Source organism: Saimiri boliviensis, chromosome 11 (assembly GCF_048565385.1).
Source record: "Saimiri boliviensis isolate mSaiBol1 chromosome 11, mSaiBol1.pri, whole genome shotgun sequence".
NCBI classification, from domain to species: Eukaryota; Metazoa; Chordata; class Mammalia; order Primates; family Cebidae; genus Saimiri; species Saimiri boliviensis.
Window position 1 is genome coordinate 51,219,083 of NC_133459.1, and position 16,842 is coordinate 51,235,924.

The following is a 16,842-nucleotide window of genomic DNA, read 5'->3' on the forward strand; positions in this document are numbered from 1 at the left end:
TTAGAACTCTACCTCCTTGCCCTTTAGCACATAGCTGCTTGCCATATTCGCCAGGCCTTGAAGTGCTGTGTGCAAGAAGCTTGCTTTACCTGCTTTTTAGTTTGGCATCTAGGAGTCTCCAAAGTTGATGTTCTTTTAAAAAGAAAAATAACTCCCCATAGCGTATACCAAATAGTTCAATATATCTGTACCCTTGGGAACAGTATTATCTGTTATCTGTGATCTATGCCCTTGTTATCACCTTCTCTCTTTTTTTTTTTTTGAGACAGGGTCTCTGTCACCCAGGCTGGAGTACAGTGGCACAATATCAGCTTACTGCTTCCCAGGTTTAAGTGGTTCTTCTGCCTCAGCCTCCCAGGTAGCTGGGATTACAGGCATGTGCCACCACCACCAGCTAATTTTTTGTGTTTTTAGTAGAGATGGGGTTTCACCATGTTGTCCAAGCTGATCTCCAACTCCTGGCCTCAAGTGATCCACCCACCTCAGCCTTCCAAAATGCTAGGATTACAGGTGTGAGCCACAGTGCCTCTGGTACATCTTCTTGACCTTCCTCCTCATCTGTAAAATGATTGCAGTTGGGGAGGGGGAGGGTAAATGGATTAGATCATAGCTAAGTTTATAGTAGATGTTTATTTCTAGAAGCATTATTTCATTGAATTAGAAATGGAAACTAAAAGTTGTTGTTGTTGTTTTTAAATCCAATCAACTAAGAGGAGATTTCCCATGGAATACTAGGATGAGTCAAAGATATCTAATATCTCAATTTTTCATAGGTATCTGTGAACTCAAATGATACTTAAATGCTTTTCAGTTTCATACTTTGGTTTTAAGGTGGGACTTGGGACTTAATATTTCTCTCTGGACATGTAGTCTTTTTCTCTAGAGGCAAATATGTATTTTAATTATACTTAACAACAAATTTGTACTTGATTGTTCATTTATTCATGCAGTGCCCACTATGTAGTAGGCATTGTTTTAGACTCTGATAATACAGTAGTGAAGAAAATGCAGGGTTTTTTTTTTTTTTTCTATGCAGCTGATATTCTGTGGTAATAACATTTATTGAGCAGGTAGTATATGCCAGTTATTGTTGTTGAGTGTGTTGCATTTAGAATTTATTTAATTCTGACAACAATCCTTTGACATAGGTACTGCTCTTGTCAGCATTTTACAGTCACAAAACTGATACTCAGGGAGATTAAGTACTTTGCCTAAGGTTATATAGTTTTGTAAATGGTAGAGGTGACTTTTTTTTTTTTTTTTTTGAGACGGAGTTTCGCTCTTGTTACCCAGGCTGGAGTGCAATGGTGCGATCTCGGCTCACCGCAACCTCCGCCTCCTGGGTTCAGGCAATTCTCTCGCCTCAGCCTCTGGAGTAGCTGGGATTACAGGCACGCGCCACCATGCCCAGCTAATTTTTTGCACCTTTAGTAGAGATGGGGTTTCACCAGGTTGACCAGGATGGTCTCGATCTCTTGATCTCGTGATCCGCCCGCCTCAGCCTTCCAAAGTGCTGGGATTACAGGCTTGAGCCACCGTGCCCGGCAGAGGTGACATTTTAATCCAGGCAGTCTGACTCCCAAACCTACACTCTTCATCACATTATTACATAGTATTTTAGAAAAATGTCCATAAAATATCTATTTCTATCATAAAATTATCAAGTTTCTAATTTTTGTAGTCACCTGATTTCTGGCCCAATCTTTAGAAAAAAGTCACCAAGGATACAAAAAAGGAGCACTGTTAAAGCCCTTGTGTTCTGTAATAGAATTTGTCAGTCGTAGGACATCTTGAGCCTGATTCATAGGAGTTGGGAGGCCAGGCATAGTGACTCACACCTATAACCCCAGCACTTTGGAGACTGAGGCAGGAGGATCACTTGAGCCCGGGAGTTGAAGCCTGAGCAACATAGTAAGACCCTGTCACTACACAAAAATAAAAAATTAGTCAGACTTGGTGGCGTGTGCCTCTAGTCCCAGCTACTTGGGAGGCTGAGGTGGGAGGATCTCTTAAGCCTGGGAAGTTGAAGCTACAGTGAGTTGTGATTATGTTATTGTACTCCAGCCTGGATGACAGAGCAAGACCCTGTCTCTAAAAAAATTAAAAATAGGGCCGGGCGCGGTGGCTCAATGCCTGTAATCACAGCACTTTGGGAGGCCGAGGCGGGTGGATCACGAGGTCAAGAGAACGAGACCATCCTGGCCAACACGGTGAAACCCCGTCTCTACTCAAAATACAAAAAAAATTACCTGGGCATGGTGGCACGTGCCTGTAATCCCAGCTACTCAGGAGGCTGAGGCAGGAGAATTGCCTGAACCCAGGAGGCGGAGGTTGCAGTGAGCCAAGATCGCGCCATTGCACTCCAGCCTGGGTAACAAGAGCGAAACTCCGTCTCAAAAAAAAAAAAAAAAAAAAAAAATTAAAAATAGAAAAAAAAAAGATATAAAAGAGAGAATGTTTTTTCTATTTTTTTTACAGCTGTACAATGTGTTTAAGTGTTATTTCCAGAGTCAAAAAGTTTAGAAAAAATAAAGTTCATAAAGTTGCTTAAAAAGTTACAGTAAGATAATGTTAATTCATTACTGAAGAAAGAAAAAATTTGCTCAGGAATTCGAGACCAGCCTGGGCAACATAGCAAGACCTTGTCTTTATTAAAGCTGAAAAAACATTAGCTGGGTGCTTTGGTGCACAACTATAGTCCTACCTATTCTAGAGGCTAAGGCGAGAGGATTGCTTGATTCCAGGAAATTTAGACTGCAGTGAGCTATGTTCATGTCACTGTACTGTAGCCTGGGTGATAGACTCCCAAATTTAAATAAATTTAGTGTAGCCAAAATATAAAGTCTACAGTAGTGTGCAGTAATGTCCTAGGCCTTCAGATTCACTACGCAACTGATTTATTCAGAATAACTTCCAGTCCTGCAAGCTCCATTGATATTAAGTGCCCTCTGCAGGTGTACCATTTTTTAATCTTTTTGTTTTGTTTTGTTTTTTTGAGACGGAGTTTCACTCTGTCACCCAGGCTGGAGTGTGGTGGCGTGACCTTTTCTCACCGCAACCTCCACCTCCTGGGTTCAAGCAATTCTTCTGCCTCAGCCTCCCCAGTAGCTGGGAGTACAGGCACATGGCACCATGCCCAGCTAATTTTTTGTATTTTTAGTAGAGACAGGGTTTCACCGTGTTAATCAGGAAGGTCTCAATCTTCTGACCTTGTGATCTGTGCACCTTGGCCTCCCAAAGTGCTGGGATTATAGGCTTGAGCCACCGCGCCCAGCCCATTTTTTATCTTTTATTCCTATTTTTACTGTACTTTTTCCTTCTTCCACCCTCCCCCCTCTCCCTCTCCCTCCCCATCTCTTTTTCTTTCTTCTTTTTCTTTGTCTTCCTCCCTTCCTCTCTCCTTTCCTTCCTTTCTGCAGTCTCGCTCTGTCACCCAGGGTGGAGAGCAGTGGCACAATCTCAGCTAGCTCACTGCAACTTCCGCCTCCTGGGTTCAATCGATTCTCCTGCCTCAGCCTCCCCAGTAGCTGGGACTAGGCACAAGCTACCACACCCAGCTAATTTTTGTATTGTTAGTGGAGATGAGATCGGGTTTTACCATGTTGGCCAGACTGTTCTCAAACTGCTGATCTTTTTTTTTTTTTTTTTTTATAAAGATGGGGTTTCACCATGTTGGCCAGGCTGGTCTTGAACTCCTGTCCTCAGGTGATCCACCCACCTCAGCCTCCCAAAGTGCTAGGATTACAGGCGTGAGCCACTGCGCCTGGCCCAAACTGCTGATCTTAAGTGATCGGCCGGCCGTGGCCTCCCAAAGCGCTGAGATTAGAGGCGTGAGCCACTGCTCCCAGCCCTTTTCTATGTTTGAATTTATTCATATATACAAGTACTTACCATTTAGTTACAGTTGCCTATGGTATTCAGTACAGAAATACGCTGTACAGGTTTTTGCATCCTACATACCACCTAGGTTTGTGTAAGTACACTCTATGATCACACAATGACAAAATTGCCTATTGGCACATTTGTCAGAATGTATTCCTGTTGTTAAGTGACACATGACTATACTAATATTAACCCCACTCTGCATAGGACAGAACTGAGTGTCAGAAAAGCTAGATAACTTGCCCAGTGTGATACCAGTAGAATTCACATCCAGTTCTAATGTTCTTAACTACAATATCTCTAGAGAAGTCAAGTCATTTTGTGCCTCAGCTTTCTTACCTATAAAGTGAAATTTTTAATACTTTTATTTTGTAAGGTTATCATGAGTATCAAATGAAAATCAAGATGTGAATATGATTTGTTTACTGTAAGGCATTGTTACCAGCATAATCCACAAACGATATTTTTTCTTGTAATAACCCAAACGTAGAACTCATTACTCAGAGATTCTGAAGTCCATAAGTACTCAGAATGTTGAAATGCTTCTTTGCCATGGCTCTGGCAATACAGTAACAGAATGAAGCTTTTAAATATACCAAACAAACTAACAAAACAGATTACTGATAACTGAGTGAGTCTTGGGGAAGTGACTGAGAATAACTACTAGTTGAGTATTGTGTAAATGACTAAATACTTCATTGCTTGAGCGATTCTCTTGCCTCAACCTCCCAAATAGCTGGGACTACAGGTGCGCAGCACCACGCCCAGATAATTTTTGTATTTTTCGTAGAAACAGGCTTTCACCATGTTGGCCAGGATGGTTTCAATCTCTTGACCTCATGATACACCTGCCTTGGCCTCCCAAAATACTGAGATTGCAGGTGTGAGCCACAGTGCCCAGCCTTAACTAAGTTATGACCTGTGTGGTCTAGTCTTAGTGCGTTGTCATAGTCCATGGAACACAATCCTGCAACCAAAAAGTCATTTCGAAATAACTCAAAGTCTTTATTTGCATTTCTTGAAACATTGTGAAGTAGAATAGAGTTCACAGATACACAAAGCAGAATTATTAACCCTTCCTGTATCCCCCAAATCCAGCATAGTCCTTGATATTTACCTCTTACAGGAACAAAAAGAAGGGCCGGGTGTGGTGGTTCATGCCTGTAATCCCAGCACTTTGGGAGGCTGAGGCAGGTGGATTACTTGAGGTCGAATTACAGGCGGATTACAGGAGTTCGAAACCAGCCTGACCAACATGGTGAAACCCCATCTCTACGAAAAATACAAAAATTAGCTGGATGTGGTGCTGTGTGCCTATAATCCCAGCTACTCAGGAGGCTGAAGCAGGAGAATCACTTGAACCTGGGAAGTGGAGGTTGCAGTGAGCCGAGATTGCGCCACTGCACTCCAGCCTGGGTGACAGAGCAAGACTCCTTCTCAAAAAAACAAAAGAACAGGCCGGACACGGTGGCTCAAGCCTGTAATCCCAGCACTTTGGGAGGCCGACGCGGGTGGATCATGAGGTCAACAGATCGAGACCATCCTGGTCAACATAGTAAAACCCCGTCTCTACTAAAAATACAAAATATTAGCTGGGCATGGTGGTGTGTACCTGTAATCCCAGCTACTCAGGAGGTTGAGGCAAGAGAATTGCCTGGACCCAGGAGGCAGAGGTTGCGGTGAGCCAAGATCGCGCCATTGCACTCCAGCCTGGGTAACAAGAGTGAAACTCTGTCTAAAGAAAAAAAAAACAAAAAAACAAAAAGGAGAATGAGTTCAAATTAGGAGAGCAGTTTATCTTATCAAGTTTATATCATGTTCCAAAAAACACTATATTAACCAAAAATATAAAGATGGGCCACTTCTATTTTTTCAGCTGGAATTGTTATTTTTCCTATTTGCTATAAAATATATTTTCAGCCATTGCTCAGGGACTGTGTCATTTTGCCTACTGTACTTGAGGTAGTTAATTGCAGGGCTTTATTATCTCTTCTGACTATAATTAACAGATCTGTGTTAAATCTTGGATTTATTTTTGGATTTTTTTTGGCAGGTGGGGTCTTAACCTCCCCTCCCTGTATCCTTTTCCTCCGTCTGAGAGGCCTTATGGGTATGACAAAGGGCATGATATTTAGCATTGAAGATTGGTTCAAGGTCCATTTCTGCCACGTTCTGAATATATGAACTTGGGTACCTTATTATTTCTGAGTTCCAGTATCCTCATTTACAAAATGGTGTCTATTATAACAGTTTTACAAGAAAGTTGTGAGGAGTAAATGATATGTGTAAATGATACGTATTGTGTGAATGTTGGTTGGTTTTTCAAAGAACACTTGCCTGACTAATAGGGTGTCACACATTGTACTAGATTCCAGATATTAGGAAAAAGCACTGATTTTTTGTTTGGTTGCTTACTATGTTTCATTAATTCTTTCTGCAAAATATTTTTCACTTTTGATTATTTTCCATTTTCTTTGTTTTTTGAGATGGAATCTCTCTCTGTTGCCCGGACTGGAGTACAGTGGCATGATCTCGGCTAACTGCAACCTCTGCTTACCAAGTTCAAGTGATTCTCCTGCTTCAGCTTCCCGAGTAGCTGGAATCACAGGCTTGTGCCACCATGCTTGGCTAAATTTTTTTGTATTTTTAGTAGAGACGGGATTTTACCATGTTGGCCAGCCTAGTCTCAAACCTCTGACCTCAGGTGATCCACCTGCCTTGGCTTCCCAAAGTGTTGCGATTATAGAGGTGAGCCACCATGCCCGGCCCGATTTTTTCCATTTTCATTGTCTCTTCTCTAATCCATAGTATCATCACCTCTTGTCTGAGCCACTAGTTAGTCCCAAGTTGTATCTTGGCATTTACATCAAAACCAGACTAGTAATTGTTCTGTTGAGAGACGATACTGTGTAGTAGAAAAAGTATGGACTTCATTATTAACACCTGGATTTCTTCCTACAGTATTTGACACTGGGAAAGTTTCTTTACCACTATCTTAATTTGAACTCATTTTTTTTTTCTCACAATAGGTGAAAATCAGGGACTGTGTGTGGTTCTAGGGATAAAAAAAGGGTTAATACGTTCCTCCTACTTGGAAGAGTTTGTGGCTGAGTGGGGTAAACAGATACAGTCATAAATAACCATGGTGTAACATGGAATTGTAAAAGAAAACTAGCTTCGGAATCAGATACAAAGGGCAGTGTATATAGTGGTAAAAGCACAGATTTAACTCTAGAGTTGGATTGCCTGGGGTCTAATCCTGACTCTACCATTTATTAGCTCAATAAACTTTGTTTTGTTTTGTTTTTTTTGAGACGGAGTCTTGCTCTGTCACCCAGGCTGGAGTGCAGATGGTGAGATGTCGGCTTACTGTAGTCTCCTGGGTTCAAGCCATTCTCCTGCCTCAGTCTCCCAGCTAGCTGGGACTATAGCATGTGCCACCATGCCTGGCTAATTTTTTTGTATTTTTAGTAGAGATGGGGTTTCACCATGCTGGCCAGGCTGATCTCAAACTCCTGACCTCAAGTGATCGCCTTGGCCTCCTAAATTAGTGCTGGGATTATAGACGTGAGCCACTGTGCCCAGCCAGCTCTGTAATCTTGAGCAAATTACTTAAACTCCAATAGCCTCAATGTCCTTATCTATAGAATAGGGATACTGATGGAATTTAATTTATAGAATTCTTTTTTTTTTTTTTTTTTTTTTTGAGACGGAGTTTTGCTCTTGTTACCCAGGCTGGAGTGCAATGGCACGATCTCGGCTCACCGCAACCTCCGCCCCCTGGGTTCAGGCAATTCTCCTGTCTCAGCCTCCTGAGTAGCTGGGATTACAGGCACGAGCCACCATGCCCAGCTAATTTTTTTTTTTGTATTTTTAGTAGAGACGGGGTTTCACCATGTTGACCAGGATGGTCTTGATCTCTTGACCTCGTGATCCACCCGCCTCGGCCTCCCAAAGTGCTGGGATTACAGGCTTGAGCCACCGCGCCCGGCCTATAGAATTCTTATGAGAAATAAATGAAATTATATATGCAAAGCACTTAGCATAAATAGCATATAGCACATAGCATATGTTAGTATATAAGTGCCCTATAATTATAATTATATTAGTATAGCAGTTAATAACTTAAAAATATAGGCTTTCGCTTCATTCTTGTGTGAAGTCCAGGTTTAGCAGTATGTTGGCCATGTAAATACCGGGAAGATATTTAACCTAAGCCTTAGTTTCCTCATCTTTAAAATGCAGAATGTAATTGTGCTTGGCTCAGAATGTGGAAATTGAATGAGCTCTGCACCAGCATCTGATAAATAGTAAATGACTTGTAAAAGACAGCTGTTGTGAGTTTTATTCTTGCTCTACCATCTGCTGGCTATTTTATCTCTGATATATAAATTAATCTTTCTGGGCCTCAGTTTACTTTTGTTTAAAACAAAGTTGTTTTGAAGATTGAAAATATTTATGAAGTGCATAGATTGGTGGCTGGTACCACACAGTTGTCATTCAGTACACAGTAGCTGTTGTTAATGGTACAATTTAATTTTTCAGGTGCTAAGAATAAAATCAATTCTGCCTTAGAAATTAGGGCCGGGCGCGGTGGCTCAAGCCTGTAATCCCAGCACTTTGGGAGACCGAGACGGGTGGATCACGAGGTCAAGAGATCGAGACCATCCTGGTCAACATGGTGAAACCCCGTCTCTACTAAAAATACTAAAAAAAAAAAATTAGCTGGGCATGGTGGTGTGTGCCTGTAATCCCAGCTACTCAGGAGGCTGAGGCAGGAGAATTGCCTGAACCCAGGAGGCGGAGGTTGCGGTGAGCCGAGATCGCGCCATTGCACTCCAGCCTGGGCAACAAGAGCGAAACTCCGTCTCAAAAAAAAAAAAAAAAAAAAAAAAAAAGAAATTAGGAAAGCCATCACAGAACTAGTGAGCTTTGACTGAATTTTGAAAGATGAGGCCGGGCACACCTGTAATCCCAGTACTTTGGGAGGCTGAGGCGAGCAGATCACCTATGGTCAGGAATTCGAGACCAGCCTGGCCAACGTGGTGAAACCCTGTCTCTACTGAAGATAAAAAAATTAGCCGGGTGTGGTGCATGCACCTGTAATCCCAGCTACTTGGGAGGCTGAGGCAGGAGAATCAGGTGAACTGGCAGGAGGAGGTTGTAGTGGGCCAAGATCGCACCACTGCACTCGAGCCTGGACAACAGAGCAAGCCTCCATCTCAAAATAAATTAAATAAAATTAAATAAAAATGAAAGATGAGTGAGATTTTTGCCATAAAAGGACTAACAAAGGCTCAGAGATGTGAAAATGTCTGTTACAGTACTTAAGGAACAGTAAGTGCTAGGTTGCTTAAACATTCAGTTTAGCGTATCTGGCAGGTAAAAGAAGGGAACAGTGAGAAAGGCTAGAGAGGAAGGTTGGAACCAGCTAGGAAAACGTTTCAAATACCTTGCTAAAGTGTTTACACTTTATTCTATAGGTCTCTCTTTTTCCAGCTTTTACTTCTAACACCTGAAGAAACTAAACTTGCTGGGGTTAGAAGAGGGAATTACTTGAAACCGGTGTTAGAAAACAGGAATTTCTTGGTGATCTTGTGTTTTATCTTGAAATTCATGTAACATTTACCTCTATTACATAATATATTTGTTTCAATATAAAATTTTTTAAGTCACTTACTGTTTACATAATTTATTTCCTCATCTATATCTTTTTTTTTTTTTTTGAGACTGGAGTGCAATGGCACAGTCTTAGCTCACTGCAACCTCATTCTCCTGGGTTCAAGCAATTCTCCTACCTCAGCCTCCCAAGTAGCTGGGATTACAGGTGTGTGCCACCACGCCCGGCAGATTTTTGTATTTTTAGTAGAGACAGGGTTTTTGCCATGTTGGCCAGGCTGGTCTCAAACTGCTGACCTCAGAGGATCCACCCAAAGTTCTGGGATTATAGGCATGAGCCACCATGCCTAGCCCAAATAATCTTTAAGTACATTTATATTCTAAGAAGATGTACCACATTCATCCTGTCGCTTTAGTGCTCTGGCACATCTTTACTGGGGATACCCTGTACATGTTTCCAGCATGAAAACTGGTTTAGGCACGGTGGTTCATGCCTGTAACTCTAGTACTTTGGGAGGCTGAAGCAGGTGGATCTCCTGAGCCCTGGAGTTCAAGACCAGCCTGGACAACATAGTGAGGTCCTGTCTCTACAAAATAATACAAAAATTAGCTGGGCATGATGGTGTGCACCTGTAGTCCCAGTTATCTGGAATGCTGAGGTGGTGGGATTGCTTGAGCCCAGAAAGTCATGTACAGTGAGTTGTGAATGTGCCACTGCACTCTAGCCTGGGTGATAGAGTGAGACCCTCTCTCAAATAAATAAATAAATAAACTGGTTTGGGTAATGTGGAGTCTTTGAAGTTTATTTTTAATTTTAAAATTTTTATTTATTTATTTATTTGGCATGTAGGTGAATTAAATTTTTATTTTTATTTATTTATTTTGAGATGGAGTTTCACTCTTGTTGCCCGGGCTAGAATGCAATGGCATGATCAGCTTACCGCAACCTCTGCCTCTAAGGTTCAAGCAGTTCTCCTGCCTCAGCCTCCTGAGTAGCTGGGATTATAGGCGTGTGCCACCACGCCTGGCTAATTTTGTATTTTTAATAGAGATGGGGTTTCTCCTTGTTGGTCAGCCTAGTCTTGAACTCTCGAACTCAGCCTGCCTTGGCCTCTCAAAGTCCTGGGATTACAGACATGAACCACTGCACCCTACCCTGTTCTTCATTTTTAAATGGGGATTACTATCCTTATTCACGTCACAGAATTGCTTTAAGTATCAGCTGAGATAATATACTTGGAATTGGTACATAAAGTTGACAAGATAGTGTACTTTGTGGTAGCTGAGGACACAGGCTCTGAAGCCAGACTTTTTTTTTTTTTTTTTTTTTTAAGATGGAGTCTCCTTTGTTCATGCAGGCTGGAGTGCAGTGTGTGATTTTGGTTCACTGCAACCTCTGCCTCCCAGGTTCAAGCTATTCTCCTGCCTCAGCTCCTCCTCCTTGCCCTGGAGTACCTGGGATTATAGGCACACGCCACCACACTTGGCTAATTTTTGTGTTTTTAGTAGAGAGGGTTTTACCGTGTTGGCCAGGCTGGTCTTGAGGAGCTCCTGACCTCCGGTGATCCGCCTGCCTCAGCTTCCGAAAGTGCTGGGATTATAGGCGTGAGCCACCATGCCTGGCCTTATCAATTTTCAAAATACAGGGTTGATGTTTCTCTGGTGTGCTTTGAAGATAACTAATTGGTTTTTATTTTGTGTCATTATGAACTCATGAATTGAAACATTTTGATATGCAGTTAATTGTAGTTTTTAGCCTTATTTCCTGATCTTTGAAATGAGGAGATTGGATAAGGTAACCTCTAACTAACATTAACATTTTGATATATTTAATTCTAGTCTTGTGTTTACACTTGTGTAAACTATTTATTTGAGAGGGAGTCTTGTTCTGTCACCCAGGCTGTAGAGCAGTGGTGCAGTCTTGGCTCACTGCAACCTCCACCTCTTGGGTTCAGGTAACTCTCCTGCTTCAGTCTCCTGAGTAGTGGGGATTATAGGCCCCTGCCACCATGCCCGGCTAATTTTTGTATTATTTTTAGTAGAGATGGGGTTTCACCATGTTGGCCAGCCTGGTCTTGAACTCCTGACCTTGTGATCCACCTGCCTCGGCCTCCCAAAGTGCTGGGATTACAGATGTATAGGCCACTGTGCCCGGCCTATTTATTTATTTAGACAGAGTCTTGCTCTGTTGCCCAGGCTGGAGTGCAGTGGCGTGATCTAAGCTCACTGCAACTTCTCCCTCCTGGGTTCAAGTGATTTTCCTGCCTCAGCCTCCCGAGTAGCTGGGATTATAGGCATGTGCCACCATGCTTGGCTAATTTTTGTATTTTTAGTAAAGACAGGGTTTCAACATGTTGGTCAGGCTGGTCTTGAACTCCTGACCTCAGGTGATCTATCTGCCTCAGCCTCCCAAAGTGCTAGGATTACAGGCGTGAACCACTGCACCTGGCTCCGGCAACTATTTTTAATAGCAGCTTTATTGAGATATAATTCACATACTGTGCATTTCACCTATTAAAATGTACCCAGTTCAGTGGTTTTTAGTGTATGCAGAGTGTTGCAGCTATAGCCACAATCAATTTTAGAACACTTTCATCACTCCAAAAAGAAGCCCTGTGCTCATTGGTATTCACTTTCCATTTTCTTCTAACCCACCCTCCCCCAACCCTATGCAACCAAAAATCTACTTTCTGTCTGTATAGTTTACCTATTCTGAACAGTTGATAAAAATGGGATCATACAATATGTGGTCTTTTTGTCACTGGCTTCTTCCACTTAGCATGTTTTCAAGGTTCAGTTATGTTGTACAGTAGGTCAACATTCAATAATATTTTGCTCAGTAATATTTCATTGTGGGGCTGTACTATATTTTGTTTATCCAGTCATCTGTTTTTTTGTTGTTTTTGAAATAGAGTCTTGTTCTGTCACCCAGGCCAGAATGCAGTGGCGCCGTAATGGCTCACTGCAATCTCCCACTTCAACCCCGGAGTAACTAAGACTACAGACACCGTCTGCCGCACCCAGCTAACTTTTGTGGTTTTTTTTTTCTTTGTTTCTTTCTTTTTTTTTAGAGATAGGGAGAGAGAGGAAGGAAGGAGGAGGAAGGAGGAAGGGAGGAAGGGCGGAAGGCAGGAACGGAGGAAATGAAGAAACGAAGGAAGGAAGGAAGGAAGGGAGAGAGGGAGGAAAGGAGGAAGGAAGGAAGGACGGGAGGGAGGGAGGGAGGGAGGGAGTGAGGGAGAACTTTTGTGTTTTTTTTGTAGAGATGGGGTTTCACTGTGTTGCCCAGGCTGGTCTTGAACTTCTGTGCCCAAGTGTCCTCCCAAAGTGCTGGGATTACAGGTGTGAGCCACTATGCCCACCCCACCCTGCCCTGCCCATTTATCAGTTTTGATGGATATATTTGGTTGTTTCTACTATGATATAGAAAAAAAAAATAGATAAATAACCAGTGTGTTGGCTCATGCCTGTAATCCCAGCACTTTGGGAGGCTGAGGCGGGCAGATCACTTGAGGTCAGCAGTCCAAGACCAGCTTGGCCAACATGGTGAAACCCTGTATCTACTAAAAATACAAAAATTAGCCAGGTGTGGTGGCACGCACCTGTCGTCCCAGCTACTCAGGAGGCTAAGGCAGGGGAATCACTGAACCTGCCGGTAGATGGAGGTTGCAGTGAGCCGAGACTGCACCACTGCACTCCAGCCTGAGCGACAGAGCGAGACTCCATCTCAAACACACACGAAAAATTTGGTCTTTATCTGGCCAAAAGGACCTGCAATAAAAATAAATAAAAATAAGGCCGGGCATGGTGGCTCAAGCCTGTAATCCCAGCACTTTGGGAGGCCAAGGCGGGTGGATCACGAGGTCAAAAGATCGAGACCATCCTGGTCAACATGGTGAAACCCCGTCTCTACTAAAAATACAAAAAAAAAAAAAATTAGCTGGGCATGGTGGCGCGTGCCTGTAATCCCAGCTACTCAGGAGGCTGAGGCAGGAGAATTGCCCGAACCCAGGAGGCGGAGGTTGCGGTGAGTTGAGATAGCGCCATTGCACTCCAGCCTGGGTAACAAGAGCGAAACTCCGTCTCAATCAATCAATCAATCAATCAATACATAAATAAATACATAAATACATACATAAATAAATAAATAAAAATAAATAAAAAATTTGGTCTTTGGCGCTGAGAACGCGGGTCCACACGCGTGATCATCCGTGCGGCTAGCCTTTGCCCACGCAGCTTTCAGCCATGGCCTCCGGTAACGTGCGCATCGGAAAGCCTGCCCCTCACTTCAAGGCCACAGCCTTGGTGGATGGCGCCTTCAAAGAGGTGAAGCTATCAGACTACAAAGGGAAGTACGTGGTCCTGTTTTTTTCTACCCTCTGGACTTCACTTTTGTGTGCCCTACGGAGATCATCGCGTTCAGCAACCGTGCCGAGGACTTCCGCAAGCTGGACTGTGAAGTGCTGGGCGAGACGTCTCGGTGGATTCTCAGTTCACCCACCTGGCTTGGATCGACACCCTCCAGAAGGAGGGGGGCTTGGGCCCCCTGCACATCCCCCTGCTTGCTGATGTGACCAGACTTTTGTCTGAGGATTATGGCGTGCTGAAAACAGATGAGGGCATTGCATACAGGGGTGTCTTTGTAATCGATGGCAAGGGTGTCCTTCGCCCGATCAGTGTTAATGATTTGCCTGTGGGACGCTCCATGGATGAGGCTCTTAGACTGGTCCAGGCCTTCCAGTACACGGACGAGCATGGGGAATTTTGTCCCGCTGGCTGGAAGCCTGGCAGTGACACGATTAAGCCCAACATGGATGACAGCAAGAAATACTTCTCCAAACACAAGTAGGCTGGCCAACGGATAGTAAGCTCACGCCCCTACCTAGGTGCCTGTGCTGAGTGCCCACCTGTGTCCCCACCTGGGTGCCCTGTGCTGACCCAGGAAAGGCCAGACCTGCCCCTCCAAACTCCACAGTCTGGAACCCTGAAGGGCTAGGTCCAGCCAGGCCTTCTCATGCCTCCACCTGGGAGCTGAATAGTGACGCCCTCCCCCAGCCCACCCAGCCGCACACAGGCCTAAAGGTGACCAATAAAGTATTAGGGACAGGTGTGGAAAAAAAAAAATTGGTCTTTATGCCCTGTTTCTTCCACATTAGCTCCCAAAACTCTTGGAACCTCTGGAGTGAAAAGAGATTTTGTATGCTAATGAGTCAGCTGGTGTCTAGGAGTCCCTAGGCAGCTTCTTTCTGGGCTGGTTGCCAGAAGGACCAAGGCATATGATCAGAAAAACATTTTTTCCTTCTTTATACTCCTTTATATTCACGCTACTCTCAATACTTTTGATACCAAACCATATAGTAGAAGAAAACAAGTTGTTTTCTCATACTGTACTCTCAGCACAAAACACGTCTGTGACTAGATCGTGTGGATTTATTTTTCCTATACCGAGCAATTCTCCTATTCTCCGCGGACATCAGTTAGATGCCCTAAAATTGTCTTCAATTCTGACAGTAACCTTCGCTAGCATAGACTCCACAGATGAGGGGCTCACTTCCACAAGACTGCCTCCCACTTCCTATGCCAACCAGGTAGTAGGTCTCTGGATGAACCACAACACTTGTTAGTCTTTTTTTTTTTTTTAGGCAGAGTTTCGCTCTTGTTACCCAGGCTGGAGTGCAATGGTGCGATCTCGGCTCACTGCAACCTCCGTCTCTGGGTTCAGGCAATTCTCCTGCCTCACCCTCCTGAGTAGCTGGGATTACAGGCACGCGCCACCATGCCCAGCTAATTTTTTGTATTTTTAGTAGAGACGGAGTTTCACCATGTTGACCAGGATGGTCTCGATCTCTTGACCTCGTGATTCACCCGCCTAGGCCTCCCAAAGTGCTGGGATTACAGGCTTGAGCCACTGTGCTCGGCCCACCTGTTAGTCTTGGCTACAAACTGGAGGTTCCCAGACCTCCTTCCCTGTGTTTGGTAATTTGCTAGAGGGCTCACATAACCTGCTAAAAGTGTACTTACTTTATTATAAAGGATATTTTAAAGGATACAAATGAACAGCCAGATGGAAGAGATACACAGGGCAATGCCTTCTCTAGCACACCCCTCCCCACATCACTTCCATGTGTACAGCAACCTGGATGCCTTCCAAACCCCATTTTTGGGGGGGATTTATGGAGGTGTCATTACATATGCATGATTAATTGAATCATTGGCCACTGGATATTAACAACTTTCAGTCCCTCTCCCCTCCCTGGAAGTTAATGGTAAGTGAAGTGCCTTCCTGAGTTGTATTAGCAGATAATCAAACATGAGGCCCTCCTCAGGGATTTTGGGATCTCCCAGTTTATAGCACATTGGTCAGAAGTACAGGTGGAAACCTGGGACTTGTGACTGGCACCTGCAGTGGAGGCCGTGGCCTTAACCTGTAGTGCTATGGTAATTCCGGGTAGTGTCAGAAATGAATAGTAGGTTACCCAGTTGGTGTCAGAACTGGTTGTTGGCATGGGAAAAGCCCAGAAATTTGGTGTCAGTAGTGTTGTAAAACCAATTCAGACCACTTTTTTGGGGGATGGGGTAGAACAGTCTCGCTGTGTTGCCTAGCCTGGAATGCATTGGTGTGCTCTCAGCTCACTGCACCTCCCGCCTCCTGTGTTCAAGTGATTCTCCTGCCTCAGCCTCCTGAGTATCTGGGATTGCAGGAGTGCACCACCACACCTGGTTAATTTTTGTATTTTTAGTAGACTGGACCATGTTGGCCAGGCTGGTCTTGAACTCCTGACCTTAGGTGATCCACCCATTTTGGCCTCCCAAAGTGCTAGAATTACAGCTGTGAGCCACTGCGCCCGGCCCCCTTTGCCTTTTTTTTTTTTTTTTTTGAGACCAAGTCTGGCTCTATCACCTAGGCTGGAGTACAGTGGTGCCATCTTGGCTCACTGCAACCTCTGCCTCCTGGGTTCTAGCAATTCTCCTGCCTCATCCTCCCAACTAGTGGGGACTACAGACACCTGCAACCACGCCCAGCTAATTTTTGTATTTTTAGTAGAGACGGGTTTTCACCATGTTTTCCAGGCTGGTCCCGAACTCCTGACCTCAGGTGATCCTCCCATCTTGGCCTCCCAAAGTGTTGGGATTATAGGTGTGAGCCACTGCACCTGGCCTACCTTTGCCTACATTTATTTTGTATTTATTTTTGAGGCTCCCAGACTGGAGTGCAGTGGCGCCGTTTTGGCTCACTACAACCTCTGCCTCCTGTGTTCAAGCGATTCTCCTGCCTCAGCCTCCCAAGTTGCTGGGGTTACAGGCATGCACCATCATGCCCCGGTAATTTCTGTGTTTTTT

General features: G+C 44.0%; 1 protein-coding gene and 1 pseudogene across 4 annotated transcripts in view; both read left to right on the plus strand.

Moving 5' to 3' along the window:
- The window catches only part of ZYG11B (zyg-11 family member B, cell cycle regulator), a 110,189-nt gene that overhangs the window by 14,243 nt on the left and 79,104 nt on the right, over positions 1-16,842 (plus strand). Inside the window, exon 1 of one of the 4 annotated variants that reach the window (XM_039473655.2) lies at positions 2,411-6,630. The exons of the other annotated variants lie outside the window; for them this stretch is intronic. Within the exon in view, the coding sequence (XP_039329589.2) occupies positions 6,409-6,630 (222 nt within the window). The 5' untranslated portion in view covers positions 2,411-6,408. Of the gene's footprint in view, positions 1-2,410; positions 6,631-16,842 lie in introns of those variants that run through there. 4 annotated transcript variants of the gene reach the window in all.
- Positions 12,751-14,625, plus strand: LOC101035627 (peroxiredoxin-2 pseudogene; annotated as a pseudogene).